The sequence below is a fragment of the Myotis davidii genome, unplaced genomic scaffold (genome assembly GCF_000327345.1).
Source record: "Myotis davidii unplaced genomic scaffold, ASM32734v1 scaffold1075, whole genome shotgun sequence".
NCBI classification, from domain to species: Eukaryota; Metazoa; Chordata; class Mammalia; order Chiroptera; family Vespertilionidae; genus Myotis; species Myotis davidii.
In genome coordinates this window covers 33,879-51,793 of record NW_006286224.1, presented here as the reverse complement: position 1 = coordinate 51,793, position 17,915 = coordinate 33,879, and the positions used below count along the sequence as shown (strand labels likewise).

The following is a 17,915-nucleotide window of genomic DNA, read 5'->3' as shown; positions in this document are numbered from 1 at the left end:
GTGGTTAATTTGCATGTTTCTCTTTTATTAGTATAGATGCTGTAGAGACTCATAGCCTAAGGGTTGGCTATAACATAGCCTAGATTCACAGTAGACTATACCATCTAGTTTTGTGTAATTGTACTTTAGTTTTTGCACAATGACAAAATTCCACAGCTAAGCATTTCTCAGAACATATTGTTAAGTGGTGTATGACTGTATTTGCCATGGGCAAAGAAGCAAATTTAAATCAGGTACAGATAGAATTGAAATCGTCAAATAAATATGCATATATTTTTATTTGTTAATACATTTATTTAAAATATATTTTTTATTGATTTCAGAGAGGAAAGGAGTGGGAGTGAGAGAGAAGAAAAACACCAATGATGAGAGAGATTCATTGATCAACTGCCTCCTGCATGATCCCTACTGGGGATCGAGCCTGGACCAAGAATCACACTGACCTCCTAGTTCATAGGTCAATGCTCAACTACTGAGCCAAGCCAGCTGGGTGCAAAGATATTTTTACTAGAGGCCCAGTGCATGAGATGCGTGCACTTGGGGAGGGGAGTTTCCTCAGCCTGGCATGTGCCCTGTCACAGTCTGGGGCTCTTGCAGGCCGGGCCCCCTCACTCCTTACTGCCCGCCAGCAGTGGAGGCGGGAGAGAGGCTCTTGCCAACTGCCACTACACTCATCAGCCATGAACCCAGCTTCTGGCTGAGCAGTGCTCCCCCTGTGGGAGTGCACTGACCACCAAGGGGCAGCTCTTGCATTGAGCATCTGCGCCCTGGTGGTCAGTGCACGTCACAGCAACTGCTCGTTCCGCTGTTTGGTCAATTTGCATATTACCCTTTTATTATGTAGGATTATATATCCTTTTCCTTAACTTTTAATAGAACGTTGAAGAAAGATTGATATACACCACTGTACTAGCAAGCTTAAAGTGTACACTTTTGTGCAAAATAAGAACCTATCTTTGAAATCCTTTAAAAATTCAAAATTTCCCAATCAGTTTATGAGTATTAATCAATTCTAATACCTAGCCATGGAGTTTAAACAATGATAACCTAGTAAAATGGAAAACCAAGTTTAACTCTATTCATTTGAAGAGTCTCTGTTTTGGCCTTTCAGTTTTATTTAAAACTAGAAGCCCAGTGCACGAAATTCATGCCGGGGAAGGGGGGTGTCCCTCAGTCCGGCCTGTGCCCTCTCGCAATCCGGGACCCCTTGGGTAGGATCCCTAGGCCTGGCCAGCAATCAGGGCCTATCGGGACTTTCCTTCCCCCGGGCTGCTGGCAGCTGGCCCTGCCCCCGCCACTACCACTGCTTGCCATCTGTGTGGTGCTTGCCCGCCACCTGTCACCTCCCTCTGCAGGCAACGGGCATGGGGTGTGATTGCTTGGCTGGCCTGGACCTCCCTCTGTGGGATGATTGATCGTCCTGCATAGAGAGGCCCCGCCCACCCGGCGAGGGCTCCACAATCAATCGCCATGCAGAGGGTGGTCTGGGGCTCCCTTTTTGGGGCAATCGCGGAGCCCCCTCCCCCAGTTGATCACCCCACCTGGGCCCCTCTGCGGGGCGACCAATCGTGGAGCCCCCACATCAATTGCCCTGCAAAGGGTAGCCTGGGCCTCCCTCTATGGGGTGATCATGGGGCGATGGCAGTGTCCCCCTGACCAGTCACATCACACCTGCCTTGGCTGACCTGGCATCAGTGTGTGTCATAGTGTGGTTGTCCAGAAGATCGTCCAGATGGTCGTTCTGCTGTTCCGTTGTTTGGTCGATTTGCATATTATGCTTTTCTTATTATAGACTAGAGGTCCAATGCATGAAATTCATGCACGGGTAGGGTCCCTAGTCCTGGCCGGCTATCAGGGCTGACTGGGGCCTTCTGGCTGCCAGCCGGGGCCCTCCTTCCCTTGCTGCCGGCTGCCAATTGGGGCCTTCCTTCATTCTGCGCCGCCCCTGGTGGTCAGCGCACATCATAGCAAGTGAGCGAACTCCTGGTCTCCTGGTCAAACTCCCAAGGGGACCCTTTGCATATTAGCCTTTTATATATATACTCGAGGCCCATTGCAGGAAGATTCCTGCAAGAATAGGTCTTCCTGCCGAAACCGGTTTGGCTCAGTGGATAGAGCGTCGGCCTGCGGACTGAAAGGTCCCGGGTTTGATTCCAGCCAGGGGCATGTGCCTGGGTTGCGGGCAATTCCCCAGTGGGGGATGTGCGGGAGGCAGCTGATCGATGTTTCTCTCTCATTGATGTTTCTAGCTCTCTGTCTCTCTCCCTTCCTCTCTGTAAAAAATCAATAAAATATATTAAAAAAAAAAGAATAGGTCTTCCTGCAGCTGGAGAAAAGCAGAGAAGGGAGCGAAACCCGCTCCCAGCCACTGCGGCAGTTTTTTTTCTCCCACTCGCCGCTGTGGCTGGGTTTTTTTCTCCTGCTCTCAGCTGCTGCGGCCAGGTTTTATTCTTTTTTTTCTCCCGCTCCCAGCCTCTGCAGCTGGGTTTCCCCTCCTGCTCCCAGCTGCTCCGGCTGGGCTTCCCCTCCCGCCTCCCACCTCCAAAGCCTTGGCCCTGTTCCTGTCCACACCGCCTCTACTTTGCTCCCTTCTGTAGCGCTTCGCTTCCACATTGGCTTCAGTCTTCTCTCCCAGCCGGTATATGCAAATTATTACAAAGATGGTGGTTAATTTGCGTATTGTGCTGATTAGCCAGTGGGAGGCGTAGCAAAGGTATGGTCAATTACCATGTTTGGACTAGAGGCCCAGGGCGTGATTGAAATCATGCAAGGTGGCGCCCTGCCTCCCGTTGTGCAAGGAGGCACCCCGCGGGGGACCGCAACCTGCACCTGACCCGCATAGCCCCTGGCTGTCATGTTGTGTCCGCTGGGGTGGGGGCAGGCACGCTCCTGTGTGTTGTGTCTCCGCTCCCTCCCGCCCCCAGCCCCAGCCTCTCTGTGTGTTGTGTCTCCACTCTGGCCTGCCCCCAGCCCCAGCTGCCCTTCCTGCCCATCTGCGTGTGCAGCTCCTCCTGAGTGGTCGTGATGCAGCCTCCTCCTGAGCAGTAGTGAAGCTCGGCTAATTAGCATATTCTGTTTATATAGATAGATAGATAATGCAGTTGTTTACAGTGGGGAGTAAGGTATGTGTTCTTAAAGCCAAACATGAATTATTCATTTCTTAATTTAGGCAAAGTAATAGGAAAAAATGGAAAACTGATTCAGGAGATTGTGGACAAGTCAGGAGTTGTGAGGGTGAGAATTGAGGCCGAAAATGAGAAAAATGTTCCACAAGAAGAGGTATGTTCTAATGCATATGTTTCTGGTTTGTAAAGAAAAGTAAAAGATTTTTATTTTTTTATTTGAGACTAATTTAGAGTCTTGTCATACACACATAATGTAGATGTACAAATTCTTGATTATCAAACATGCCAGTTAGTGGTATAGTTGTAGATACGGCCTCTGTTAATTCTCTAATGCCGTGACTTTGGATTGGTCACTTTAATCCCTTTAACTCTTATTTCTCAATCTTTAAAATGGGTTGTTGTAATTGTAAAAAAAGTACAAAGCACTTTTCAAATATCATTTAACTTTACTGACAAACAAAATTGGGACACTGCTTAGGTTTTCTGGCTTTTATGTTTTGCCTTTATTATTTTGTGTGTATGTATAAATATTTGTGTGGGGGTTGGGGAGGTGAGGGCATGCTCTTCTGTACAACGATACTGTGTTTAAAATAAAATCTAAATTGCCATAATTTTCATATATTATCTAGTCTTCCTTTTGTGAAAGGTTCTTTTGGCTGAAATTAAATCTTTTGGGCTTTTTATTGCATGATTTTTGCATTCTGTTTTGTTTACTAAAACTGTTTATAATAATTTATCTTCTTAAAATATGATCATTGATACAATAATGGAGCTAAATAAAGACTTAAAATTAGTTATTTTTTCTCTTTTGTGTCTTACCAAGGAAATTATGCCACCAAATTCCCTGCCTTCCACTAGTAACTCAAGGGTTGGACCTATTCCCTCGGAAGAAAAAAAACATATAGATATAAAGGAAAGCAGTGCTCATTTTTCTCAACCTAACAGTACAAAAGTACAGAGGGTAAGAAATATTTATCACGTTGAATTACACTGAAAGTAATTTCTTCCACCCAGATGTTACAAATGGGCATTTTGGATATTTTCTGTGGTTAGACTTACAAGATACTCATGTATTTTTTTCAAATCTGATTTTTAGGTTATGAGATATTACAAACCAAAGTGATACCTACTTTTCATTTTATTTACAGTGACAAATCTTATGTTGTAAACATAAAATATGGGGTTGCATTTAATGGTCACATTTTTCTTTTGAGGGTGGACTTTAATTTTTCCATGTTGTATGTCTTGAAATTTTGCAGGTTGTATTAGGTCAAAATGTACCATCTGTTTACATGCATTAGTTACTACTTAAAACCATATTTTAGAAACTGATTTTCAATATTTGAACTAACCTGTTTAGAAATGAGTTTAAAAGTCCTACAGTGAAAGTCCTGCGTTCAGGCTTCTGCGTATCATTTGTTATAGTTAATGACATCACTTGCATTCCTTATACTGCTTTAGGTGTTAGTGATTTCATCAATTGTAGCAGGGGAATCCCAGAAACCTGAACTCAAGGCTTGGCAGGTAGGAAAACATTCCTTGAAAAATACATTTTAATTTTATATTTCAATGTTTATCACCCTTGTTAAGAGAGACTACAAATGACCTTCAGGGTTGGAGGCTGGTGGAGGAGTGTTTATGGGTACATGAATTTATTGCCCTGGGGAGAAAGCTCAGATTTCTTCCTGTTGTTTATAAGACCTTTCTTTCATGGTAACCTGTCCAATATCATTTGTTACAACTCCTCCCCCTTGCATTCTAGAGAGACTTAAAGCCATACTGAAGTATTTAGAGGTCTCTGAACAGTCATACTGAACAGTCAGATGCATATGTTTTCTCTGCCTAGAACAATCTTCTTCCTGCCACCATGCTTTGACCTTACTCCTTATGCAGCTTTCTGTGTGTACTTGTCACAGGTCCCCTATCGTAGCACTCAGAACGTAAACATTTACTTATCTACCTCCTCATCCACATTGTGAGTTCCTTCTTTGAGTGCAGGGACTTCTACATAGCTCATGAGAACTGTTTATGGGGAAAATGTTGTGACTCACAAGATTCAAAGCAAAAATGCCATTTTATAAAGAGAAATATAACCTCAAGTGCCTTAGATATTCCTCTCTGCTGGGCAGCTCAGTTCTCACCCTAGAATAGGAAATCAATTTTCTTGGTGTTAAGTATAGAAGGCCACCATTCTACTCTCACAATTTTTTCATTTTAATTTACTATTCTGGTCCACTAGCGATAATGCTTAAATTAGAGTGGCACTTGGATACACTAACAGTTTGGATATGTTGAAAAAGAAAATGTTTTAAAATTATTTGTCCCCAAGATGATCAAACTGAATCAGTGACATAGGGTTTCAAAGCTTATTTTGGTAGCATATGATCCAAAAGGATCATATAGCATTTCATCATTTGACATTTTAGAAAATAGTACACTTTACTGCTTTCTAACAGTCAATTGGGGGAAAAACTCAACAGTCAAGATGTTTTGAGAAGGAGATCTGATCCATGGGCTTGATAATTTCCATAGTTCATTTATTATTTGATGCAAAAAAAAATCCATTATGAAGCCCATGGGTTTTCAATTGCACCTGATTATTCAGATGGTCATTGCTACTAGGAAGCAGTTCCTTTTCTACCAGATAAAGGTCAGTCTGCAAGCTGTATTTCCTAATTGTTCAGTTTTGTTCCCCATTAACAGCCATGTTCATGTGGAAGGAAAAAGAAAAAAACCTGTTCCAGCCCCACATCCGTTTAAGATGCTGTGTACTGAATGCAAGCAAGCAAAAGCAGCCCAGGAGTAGGCACACCTATCAAATGAATGCTCTTTTTAAAAGAGTGATACTTGCTAAAGAGACAGCTTCTTGGCTTCTAATACCTAGAAACTTCGCCTAGAAAATTATAATATTCACATCAGAGCCATTGTATGCTTTTTTAGTTACTTGTTAATATTAGTAACCATGTGTATTTCTTCAGCAAAATGTAGAACTGTTCTCAACTTTGAACATCATAATTGCCAGCTGTTAGTCTGCACAACTGGCCTAGGCTTCCCTATAACTTGTGACAAGAAATAGTGTTTTTTCTCATTTGTACTGATGGGCTGGAAGTATAAATTTTTAGTATACAACTTTTAAAAATCTATCCTTATATTAAAGTAGTACCATAGAGAGAAGATGAAACTTAACTATGATTCAGCTTTTTTTATAATTTTCAGAGCAAATTATTGAAATGTATTGTAATGTTAAATTTTATGCTCATGGAAATGCCAGGTTTTTTTCCCCCCTCACAGAATAATTACTCAGTGCATTTTAATGTATCCTAATTCTGTTTGTGTTTTTTTGTTGTTGTTGTTCTCTGTTGATTTGGTTAGCTAATTGATTTAATTTTTAATTTTGTACCATAATATCTAAATTTTAATGATTTTTAAAAGAATTTGATTTCGATAAAAATTTTAGATGAATTAGAGTATTTTGTTTATGCATCTCCTGTTAGTTAAAGCCTGTATAATTTTGAACTACATAATTTGTGACTTTGACAACATTTTTAATTGTAGTGTTTAAAACATAATAACCTGATGCATTTAAGGGGTTGCTATATTGATCTGTCCTTATTCACAGATGTGTAAAATATGCCAGCTATTTTTGTTTTCATGTATTACTGATTATTTGTGTACCTACTGTTTGTCAGACCTTGTCCTAGGGATTTAGTCATTATTTGCATTTTTCAGATTAATCCATTATTAATTTTATGGGATCATTGTCACCATTTCTTTTCCAGGGTATGGTACCATTTGTTTTTGTGGGAACAAAGGACAGCATCGCTAATGCCACTGTTCTTTTGGATTATCACCTGAACTATTTAAAGGTGAGAATAGCAAGAACTTTAATTTCAAATTCTTTTTGCACTAAAATATAAAAACTCCATAGTAAACCTTTCAGTAGTTAAGATTCATTCTGAACATTATAATGAATGACCTGTAAAAAGTAATAGATAAAATACTTTGTTTAGCTTATTATATTCCTTTTGAAAACACAAGTCAATTTTCATCATCATCATAAATGTAAGAACCAATATCCCAGTTCTCGGTAAATTCCCCCATTTCCCATTATTCCTCTTTTAAACCTTGCACTTAATTTAGGTTAATCCTTTACACAGCTTTTTCATTAGGTAGATCCTTTCTAGCCTTGGTGAGTTTTCCACTTTTGTTGTTTCTTTTATGTCATTTATTAAGGAAATCCCAGTGTTTCATGAAATCTTTTTAAATGTGTACCCTTCATATTTTTCTCTATACTCTGTTATACAAAACAAACAATTTTTGTAGCATTTATCCCCCCCTCTAGATTGCAAACTGGAAAATAGGAACCAGGTTGCGACAAGGTATAAATAGAAAGGGCACTAGATTGGCAATCCAGCGATTTGCTTCTAGATTATCTTTTGTCATGGACTAGCTGTGTGACTTTAGGCAAGTCGCTTCCCTAGATGCTTTTTAAAATTTCTGGCCAAAAAGTTCTATAAATCAATAAGATGGAGTCTTATCCATGTCACTTAATAATTCCTTCGATCCATGTGTTTCAAAATATAATGTAACTGGTACTAAGTAATATTTTAAAAGCAATCCAAGTTTCTATTTCATTTATAATGCTATCTTAAGAATTTGTTGCCTATTTCTTAGAGAAATAAAATTAAACAATTTCTACTTGTATGCAAATAAGGGAAAAAAAGGTTCAGTAGTTAGACATTTCATTCATTTTTATGGTGGTTAGTTAATTGAAAGTGGGAAAGTTTTATCCAGCAAGGCTTGCATGGGTAGGATATCCCATTGATTTGCTTATTTATTTTTGTTTTAAAACATGTTTATGTGTAATCTGTTGTATGTGTTTTTCTTCATATTCTTAGCTTACATTATGAAGACCTGGAGAGTTAGTGTTGCATTGTATTGATCCCTTGTTCTTTTGACTAATCTTCTTTCTTAGATCTTTTGATTTATTCTTCACAATTGAATATCTTTTTTGGTTATCAGCAGCTGTCCTGTTGCCATTCTTTCCATCACCAGATCTTCACTTGATTGGGCCTGGCATCTTTCACCAAAAGGTGACTGCTTTGCCCCAGTGAGATAACATGGACTACCATTCTGTTTTGCAAGATATACCCATTCCATTAGCTATAACTCTACTTTTGGAGTAAGCCACTCACTCAGCTGCAGTCTTTTCTTTGTTCAAGTCCGTTGTAAAACAAATTCTAGTTCAGAGCTCAGATCAAACTCACCCAAATCCTTACCTGCCCTTTCTTTGCCAGAAAACTGCCACAACCAAGATTTTAGGAGCTTAGCTTTTCAGGGGCTTCTCCAGTGACTATTCATGTAGATAGTTTCTCTGGTGGCCTCTGCTTGACTGAGACACTCAGTACTACTATATTTATGAATCTAGCTCCCTATAGCCCATAAATGAGATGTTTATGGGTAGATTGGAAGGATGAGGCTTATAATTGAGACTGTATATGGATTTGACAGAACCCAACATATTGGAAGCACTGTATGTAAGGATCTGTCTGTGGAACCTAGGTGTATATTTTGATCAACTAAATTTATATTGTTCATCATACTTGGTCTAGCAGAGTTGTAGTGTTTAAGAGGTTTGCAAGGCATGATGTAAGACCTAACTTTTTTGGCCAGCTATTAAATAGTTTCCTGTCCTGTATAAGGAATATGAGAATTTTCAGTCCATTGAAAATAATTGTTCCTTAATTGTATAATCACATCCAAAGACCTGCTGTAGTATATGTTCTTTGCAAACAAGATGGCCCAAACTCAATGCTTTGTAAATTAAGATTAACTGGCAAATCTATTTCAATTCAGAGTATTTACAATGTGTGATTTTTAGGGTTGGCTGGTTAAACCTTAAATGTCTATTTCTGTATTCATACATTTTAGAGTTGTTTTATTCAATATCCTGTCATTAAGAAGTCCCAAAATTAGCATATCTGTACCTTAGCAGATTCCGTTGAGTAACAGTGCCAAATCAAGCAACTTTAAATTCTATTAATGCTGAGTATTTTTGTTATATCTCTAATTCTGGGCATCAGTAATCTGTTATTTAATTTTGTTTTTTAAGGAGATCATTCAATTTCCTGATAATTCTGTGTAACAGTGTTTACTATAAATTAAGAACTGAAATTGAAATATTTCCAGTATACTTTTTTATCTTATGAAAAGGAGAAAGGTATTATTAAGTAAAATGTCAAATTATTTTTACTGTTATCTTGTATATTTTAAATAGGAAGTAGACCAGTTGCGTTTGGAGAGATTACAAATTGATGAGCAGTTGCGACAGATTGGAGCTAGTTCTAGACCACCACCAAATCGTACAGATAAGGAAAAAGGCTATGTGACTGATGATGGTCAAGGAATGGGTCGAGGTAGTAGACCTTACAGAAATAGGGGGCACGGCAGACGCGGTCCTGGATATACTTCAGGTACAAACTAAGCATTTTACTCAGTAACTTTATCTGTTCCTACACTTAATAGCTGCTAACCTCTAATATTCATTAGAACCCCATTATAACTATTTCTCACTACATGGTTTCTGATTCACAATGGGTCAAATTGTGTTGCAAGAGACATAGAGTAAAAACCTGATAATGACACATAGAGTTCACAGGGCAGGTGTGAGTTCTGTCCACGTTCTGACTGGGGATAAATCTGCTTAAGCCCTTGTGTGTTGATTTTCTTAAGGCTTTTCCTAATTTTATTACTGTATAGCCAAAACTTTTTTACATTTGTGTACTGTGGCTCATTTTTTGTCAGGCATGTGCTGGTCATACTTGCTGGATGGACTGTGTAAATCAGGGGTCTACATCCTGTGGCTCATAAGGTGATTTTGTATGGCATGGCCAAAGTCAGCCCTAGGCACAGTCAAGAAGTCGGCAAAGTTTTTCTTTGCCTCCCCAGCTCTTCTGTCAGGGCTTCTTTCTTCTCTCCCAGTACCTTTCCTGAACGCTGTCCCCACCTGCCAGTGCCTACTGTCTTTCTTGCTCAACTGTGTAACTACTATGTAACTTGCTGATGATGGTATAAGGTATAATCCATCTCACAAATATTTGCGTTTCAAAAAGGAACTCTTTAAGATGGAAAGCCTTCAAGATCCACAGGAATGAAGCTATAATGGTGAAGCTATAATTGGTCATTAGCTCCAACAAAGGAAGAGAGAGAGGTAGTAGAGTTGACATTCTGGAGTTGGGGAGAGATATACCTACTCCTATGGCCAACTTTGAACCTAACCCGTAACCCTCTTTCAAAAGTCTGTTCTTTTTGGTGTTGAAGTCCCACCTCACTTTGGAGCTCTTTTCTTCCCCTCCCATCCCTTAGGTCATTAATCCATCTTCTCAGGCATAATGACTGTATTATAATAAAACTTTCATTAATAATAAATTATTCTAGTGGGAATGGGAGGGAAGGTTGTGGACCAAGTATCAGGAAAGCATATCCCCATTCATCTGGTCCAATCCCTGTTCCTACAAGAGATCCTTCCCTGAGACAGTTGCCATGGTGGCTTCTTTGCCAGTCTCTCAGAGGTGACCAAAATGTGTGCTGCATTCCCCTATGTTCCTTAGCCAAACTTTATAAAATGAACTCTATGAGAGGTTTTGTTTCTCAAGGTATTACTTTTAAACATTGTAGACAACTTTTCCTCCAGAGAGCACAGATGGTTAAAGGAGTACAGCTGTTTAATGATGTGGCATACTCAGATTTGAACTTAGATGGCTAATAAAATGCCTCTTTTTAAAAATGAGAACCAAAAATGTTTTCCAAGATTACCTAAGAAGTTGTAAAACCCTTTATTTTGAATTTAAGATAATTTGTTTCACAAAATAGAAGGTGATAATACCTTTTGGTAGGTGTATAAATTGGGAGGAAGAGTATTAGATTACCCCAGAAAGGTTTCTGGAAGCTTCTGATAACCTAACTTTTTTTTTTTTAAGTCAGACAATGGTATATAACTTTTAACTCTCGATAGGAACTAATTCTGAAGCATCAAATGCTTCTGAAACAGAATCTGACCACAGAGACGAACTCAGTGATTGGTCATTAGCTCCAACAGAGGAAGAGAGGGAGAACTTTCTGCGCAGAGGAGAGGGACGACGACGTGGTGGTGGAGGAAGAGGACAGGGAGGAAGAGGACGCGGAGGCGGCTTCAAAGGTAGAGGTTTTCTTTTCTAAAAACTCTTTGTTGTTGAAAGTATCACATATACCCGCTTCTCCTCCCCTCCATTGACCTCTTCTAGCCCACCCTCACCCCCCATCCTATATAATAAAAGGCTAATACTAGTAGGCAAGTCTACCAAACAGTGGAACGACCAGTCGCTATGATGTGCACTGACCACCAGGGAGCAGACGCTCAACACAGGAGCTGCCCACTGGTGGTCAGTGTGCTCCCACAGGGGGAGCACTGCTCAGCCAGAAGCTGGGCTCACAGCTGGCAAGTGCAGCTGGGGTGGCAAGAGCCTCTCCCACCTCAGTGGCAGCACTAATGATGTCCAACTGCCGGCTTAGGCCCTAATCCCGCAGTCAGACATCCCCCAAGGGCTCCTGGACTGAGAGAGGGCGCAGGCTGGGCTGAGGAATCCCCCTGTTCCCTGAGTGCATGAATTTCATGCACCAGGCCTCTAGTAAGAAATAAAGGTGAATTGTAACAACTGTCTGAAGTTCAGTGAAAAATCTTGGTGATTTAACACTGTATTACCAAGACCCCATTTCTCCTGTTTTGTACTGCTCATCATAGTAAATCCTCAGCCTTTCATACAGTAATTGACAGAATATTAGCCTTTCTTATGGTTCATGTAGAATATGTAAATCAACACTGATAACTAGTTCAGTTTCTTCGGAGAGTCTAAACATAGCATCTGAAATTAGCTCAGATTGACCTGTGACAGTTGCACAGTTGTAATGCCTTCAAAATATTTTGTTTCTATGTAACTGTAATCACTAGGTTGATTATATTTTGGATTTTTTGGTTGGTGTAAGTCAGTGGTCAGTAAACTGCAGCTCGATAAACTGCGGCTCACGAGCCACATGCGGCTCTTTGGCACCTTGAGTGTGGCTCTTCCACAAAATACCGACTCTGCACATGGGCCACAAAGTTTCAATCGCACTGTACATGTACGCCCGCATGTGGTATTTTGTGGAAGAGCCACACTCAAGGGGCCAAAGAGCCGCATGTGGCTCGCGAGCCGCGGTTTGCCGGCCACTGGTCTAAGTAAATTGAGGATATGGGAATAAAGAGCTTCCAATAAGAATGTTAGAATCAATAATTGTTGAACCTTTTTAAAACGCCTCTATAGGAAACGACGATCACTCCCGAACAGATAATCGTCCTCGTAATCCGAGAGAGGCTAAAGGGAGAACTGCAGATGGATCCCTCCAGGTAAACCCATATGCCTTTTTCACCTAAATTATTTGCATTACGGTAGTTTGAAATTTAATGAGTTTATTTTTAAACATATTCAAAGATTATAAGTTTGATATCTGTGAAATAATTTCCTTTTACCATTACAACTGTGATAATCTTTGTTTTCATGCAAACATACAAAGATTTCTCTAGAGAATATGTAGTCAAAGTATTTGTGAAGACTTTAATTGTCATATGACTTCAATACCACATTGGTGGTCCCTCTGATTTCCCCAAGAAAAAAAAAACACACCCTGGAATGTACTGAGAGTGAGACCTGAGTCAACCTTGTGGATCCCTCTTCCCCTGAGAAGCAGGAATAGAGTATCCTCTTTAAATGGAAAGTAAGGAAAAGAAGGCATGTATTTCAAAAGTAATAATTATAATAGGCAGGGCTGATGATACTCAGCTAGAACCTGCTGAATCAGTCAGCTGCTTGTTTACAGCCAGCCTCTATTCTGAAACTCCCATATCAATTGGTTGTCACCTGTACTGTATCTTTTGTTAAATAATTTTAAAATTACCTCAGACAATGTCCAGACACCTTTGCTAAGTGTTTTGTGTGTATTTTATCTAATTTAATCTTGCAGCAGCCACCTAAGGTAAGTCTTTTTGTTCTTCTGTTTTAAAGGATAGTAAACGGAAGTTTAGAAGGATTCAGTCCTTTGCCCAAGATCACATAGTTAGCATATGGTGCAGTGATATTTGAACCCTGGTGTCTGATTCCAAGAGCACATGTTCTCTTCTACTTCTTTGACTCTTAATTCTTACCCGAACTAGTTAGGATTCCTTCTCGACTATGGATTGGTTTGGGGCCAACACCCTAGATAAGTGAGAAAGAACTTTTTAAAAGCAGAATCTTTATGACAAAATGTTCTTTAAAATTCATACTAGTTGTAAGTACATGTTAACTACTGGTGGGTTCTTCAGGACCAGCATAGAAAAGACTTTAGACCTAGATAAAAATATGGATGAAATAATGTACTTACATGTATTTTACAAAGATGTAAGGCATTTAATGTACCAGTTTTGTAATTCCTTTCTTAAATGGACATATTTGATGAACTAGGCTTTCTGATCACATTGGTTAAAAGGATGCATATTTGTAACTAAAATAGCATATCGAAAGAAAGGCTGTACTCTCTATGTAAGTATGAGAATAGATGTAAATCAGACACTTACTGGCTCATTTCACTTAACATAATACTCTCCAGGTCCCTCTGTGCATGCAAAAATGAAATAAAATAAATCAAAGCACCAAACCCTTGACAACAAAACATTTAAAACATACAACCATACCCAACATTTAAACATACTTTGAAATTAACAGTGAACCATTTTGGGATATATGTAGCATTTGTACTTGAAGCAGGTCAATATTTGTCATTATTTTAAGCCCATTTGTCAATATTACCTTCCCTTTGTACAGTGTCTAGAATTCTATTAGCAGTGTTTTAAGTGTCCTGTGTTAGCACTTAAAATATTGTATAAATCAGTATTTTATTTGTAATTGCATTCATCTTTACACTCTTCCTGGGATTACAGTTCCTCTGGTAATTAGTGTCTCCAAATTTCCCTGTACAGCTTTTATTCAAAGTTATCATCTGACTTTCCTTACTGAAATACAAACTGCTAGAAACCAATGCTCATATTCTTCTACCATAGACAATGGGAGCGCTCAGTATAGACAAACTTAATCACACCCATGATGGATATAAAGGTGTAAACTGAAGGCTAGTTAATAAGAGAGTTGAGTTATTATCCTGGTAAAGTCAGATTCGAAAGATATTAATTTGCCTCTTTTCTCCTGCATTTCATAATCTTTGAAGAATAACTCACTTTTAAACTCTGAATATTATAGCCATGTTTATTTTGTAATAATCATTCATTTTAATTATTTGTTTCTTACTGTTTTATTCTGCTTAGAAGAAGACACAGTAGGATTGTTTTTATCTAACTTTGAATGCAATGGGATGACCAGTGTGTTCCAGTTAAAGAAGAAGAGTGTCTTAAAATCATAAACAAAATAAAGATCCTACCTGACCTGATTTCTTTCACTACTTCTATTCTCATCCCTCATTTCCCTTTTTGACATGTGGAGTTTACACTTCAGGCTTAAATTTCTTGTCAGGCCAATTACAGATTACAATAGGATTTGGTGTGTGTATATAACAAATATAACTTGTTTTAGATCAGAGTTGACTGCAATAATGAAAGGAGTGTCCACACTAAAACATTACAGAATACCTCCAGTGAAGGTAATCGGCTGCGCACGGGTAAAGATCGTAACCAGAAGAAGGAAAAGCCAGACAACGTGGATGGTCAGCAACCACTTGTGAATGGAGTACCCTAAACTGCGTAATTCTGAAGTTATATTTCCATTACCATTTCCATAATTCTTATTCCATATTAGAAAACTTTGTTAGGCCAAAGACAAAAGGTAGGCAAGATGGCACAGGGCATGAAATGAACACAAATTCTGTTTAAGAATTTTATTTTTCTGGTATTGGCCATAAGCAACAATTCTCAGATTTGCACAAAAATGATATCTTGATCTTGAAATTTTCAAGCACTGCTTTTAAGTATACTTAGCACTTCAGGACAGGATTTTAGTTTGGTTTATTTTTTAAAGTACTGAAAAGTGATATTCTTTGTTAATTTGGATCATTTTCCTACATAGGTGATAACACTGGTACATTTCAGTTTTTCTGAATAAATAGCACTTATGGTAATCATATTAGACTTCTGTTTTCAGTCTCGTATAGAAGTCAATGAAAAAATATGTCATTTCATGTCCTGTGTCAATTTATGTGTTGGTCCACTATTTCAGTATTTTAGTGGACCCTGAGATGTGTGTGATGTGACGTTTGTCATTTCATTAGCAAAAAAAAAAAAAAAAAAAAAAAAGTTGTATGATCTGTGCCTTTTCTATATCTTGGCAGGTAGGAATATTATATTTGGATGCAGAGTTCAGGGAAGATAAGTTGGAACACTAAATATTAAAGATGTTGCAAACCCTGTCAAACATTAGTACTTTATAGAAGAATGCATGCTTTCCACTTTTGTTCCTTGCATAAACATCAGGTTAGGCAGTATAAAGAATAGGATTGTTTTTGTTTATGTTTTGTTGCACTGAAGTTTGACAAATAGTGTTATTGAGAGGGTTGTGTAATTTTTTTCTGAATACACAGGAGAAGAAGTAACTGTCTTTTCATTTGAGAGAGGCTAAAATGTTTTCAGCTAGGAGCAAATCTTTTCGGTTGAAAGTTAGTAGAATATGCCTGCTCTTTGGCCTGATGACCAGTTTTAACTTAGAGCCTTTTTTATTTTGTTCTCCCCTTGTTTTGTGAAGATTTTCATATTTTAATTTCCGGCTTAATTTGGGGAGATAGGAGGGTCATTTCTGTGTGTCCATAATAAACCTGTGAAGTACAGGTACTTTGTCTAAAAAATATTGGAAGCAGGTTAAATGTTTTGTAAACTTTGAAATATTAGGTCTAATGCATAAGCAGAATTGGAAAGCAGACTAAGATTGATTAACAAAAAACTTCTTCTTTTTTTTGTTTTTATTAGGCAGAATTGGAAAGCAGACTAAGATTGGTTAACAAAAACTGGGTTTTTTTTTTAGTTTCTTTTTCTTGTTTGATGTGTTGGGTTTGGTTTTGTTTTTGAGTCTTTTTTTTTTTTAATGGGTGAAATTTAGTGAGGCAAATTATGTGAAGGACATTCACTCTAAGATGTTATATTTTTCTTAAAAAATAACTCCAAGCCGGGGTATCACTGAATCTGTATAGAGCCGTACAAACAGAAGTTCTGCCTCTGATGTATTTTGTGAGTTTGTTTCTTTGAATTTTCATTTTACAGTTACTTTTCCTTGCATACAAATAAACATAAAATGGCAACAAACTGCACATGATTTCAAGAATATTAAAAAGTCTCTTAAAAATATTGCCAAAATTAATGTTGATTTCTAGTTATTTATTCTTGGAATGTATAGTATTTGAAAACAGAAATTGGTACCTTGCACACATCATCTGTAAGCTGTTTGGTTTAAAATACTGTAGATAATTAACCAAGGTAGAATGACCTTGTAATGTAACTGCTCTTGGGCAATATTCTCTGTACATATTAGCGACAACAGATTGGATTTTATGTTGACATTTGTTTGGTTATAGTGCAATATATTTTGTATGCAAGCAGTTTCAATAAAGTTTGATCTTCCTCTGCGAAATTGATGTTGATGCAATCCTTACAAATGATTGCTTTTAAAATTTTAAGATAGAAAAAGAAATCTATAGAAAGTGTTCTGTTATAAAATGTAACTGTTACCATTGGAAATTCACGTCATAGAAAGTTAGCCGTTATCTACCAACTTTCAATAACTTGATCATATTTAATAAGGTGAAAAAAATCAACAAAATGGTACAGAAGCACATTGTGCCATTACAATATGCACTAAGTCTCTTTTTTTACAAAGGCTGAATTCAGCAGGGCGCTAACTTGCTTAAATGTGAATTACTAACTTCTAAAACTGTAATTTGATTCACATGTTTTCAAATAGAGTTGGAGTTGATTCATATTACAATATTTGTGTGCTAAATGTGTATGTTTTTCAGTTAAAAGTTATGATGTTTTTAAAATCTTATTAAAGTTTCAAAAAATCTGAAGATTGTTTATCTAGATGTAAATTTTTATTAAAAAGTTGCACTTATGAAAAAGCAAAAAATTAGTCTGACAAATGTTTGCTCCTGGTCTTAAATTTCTAAATATATTTTAAAAAATTAATGATATGTGGGGGGGGAAAGTTATTTACCATGCATAGCATATATGCCTTGCAAATCTTTTTATGTGTCCTTAAAAGGTAAAAATGTTGATATTTGAAAATATAATTATCCATATTCCCAGTTAGAAGATTTCAACACATTAATTACATAGAATGCCACTAAACCATATTAAACACATACTTCTATCTGTGTAACCATAAACATACCCTGCCATTTGGAAAATATTAAAGTGTCTATGTAGCTAAAAATGAAAATAACTTTGATGTCAATATCCATTAAGAAAGAGGTCACTATTCGATTCCTGGGCATGTAGTTTGGGGGATGCAGGAGGCAGCCAATCAATGATTTTTTTTCATCATTGATGTTTCCTCTCTCCCTCTCCCTTCCTCTCTGAAATTCAATAAAATATATTTAAAAAAAAGAAAATAAATGACAAGACTGAGGTAGAATGAGCCTGAATTGGCTATTGTGGTCACTTCAAGGAACTCTGGCATAGCCTGGAAAAGAAGGATAGAAATGGAGAGGCAACAGTGTCAAAGTTCTACGTGGTGTTAGTCCAAA

At 38.0% G+C, this 17,915-nt stretch overlaps 1 protein-coding gene across 14 annotated transcripts in view; it reads left to right on the top strand.

The window, feature by feature from the left end:
- FMR1 (fragile X mental retardation 1) overlaps positions 1–17,237 on the top strand; it is a 44,845-nt gene extending 27,608 nt beyond the window's left edge. Inside the window, exons 10-17 of one of the 14 annotated variants that reach the window (XM_006757301.2) lie at positions 3,170–3,279; positions 3,949–4,086; positions 4,587–4,649; positions 6,905–6,991; positions 9,403–9,598; positions 11,215–11,322; positions 12,464–12,546; positions 14,813–17,237. In XM_006757301.2, the coding sequence (XP_006757364.1) occupies positions 3,170–3,279; positions 3,949–4,086; positions 4,587–4,649; positions 6,905–6,991; positions 9,403–9,598; positions 11,215–11,322; positions 12,464–12,546; positions 14,813–14,923 (896 nt within the window). In that variant the 3' untranslated portion in view covers positions 14,924–17,237. The other 13 variants (XM_006757291.2, XM_006757300.2, XM_006757288.2 and 10 more) reach the window with 13 other exon arrangements.
- The last annotated feature ends 678 nt before the right edge of the window (positions 17,238–17,915 follow it).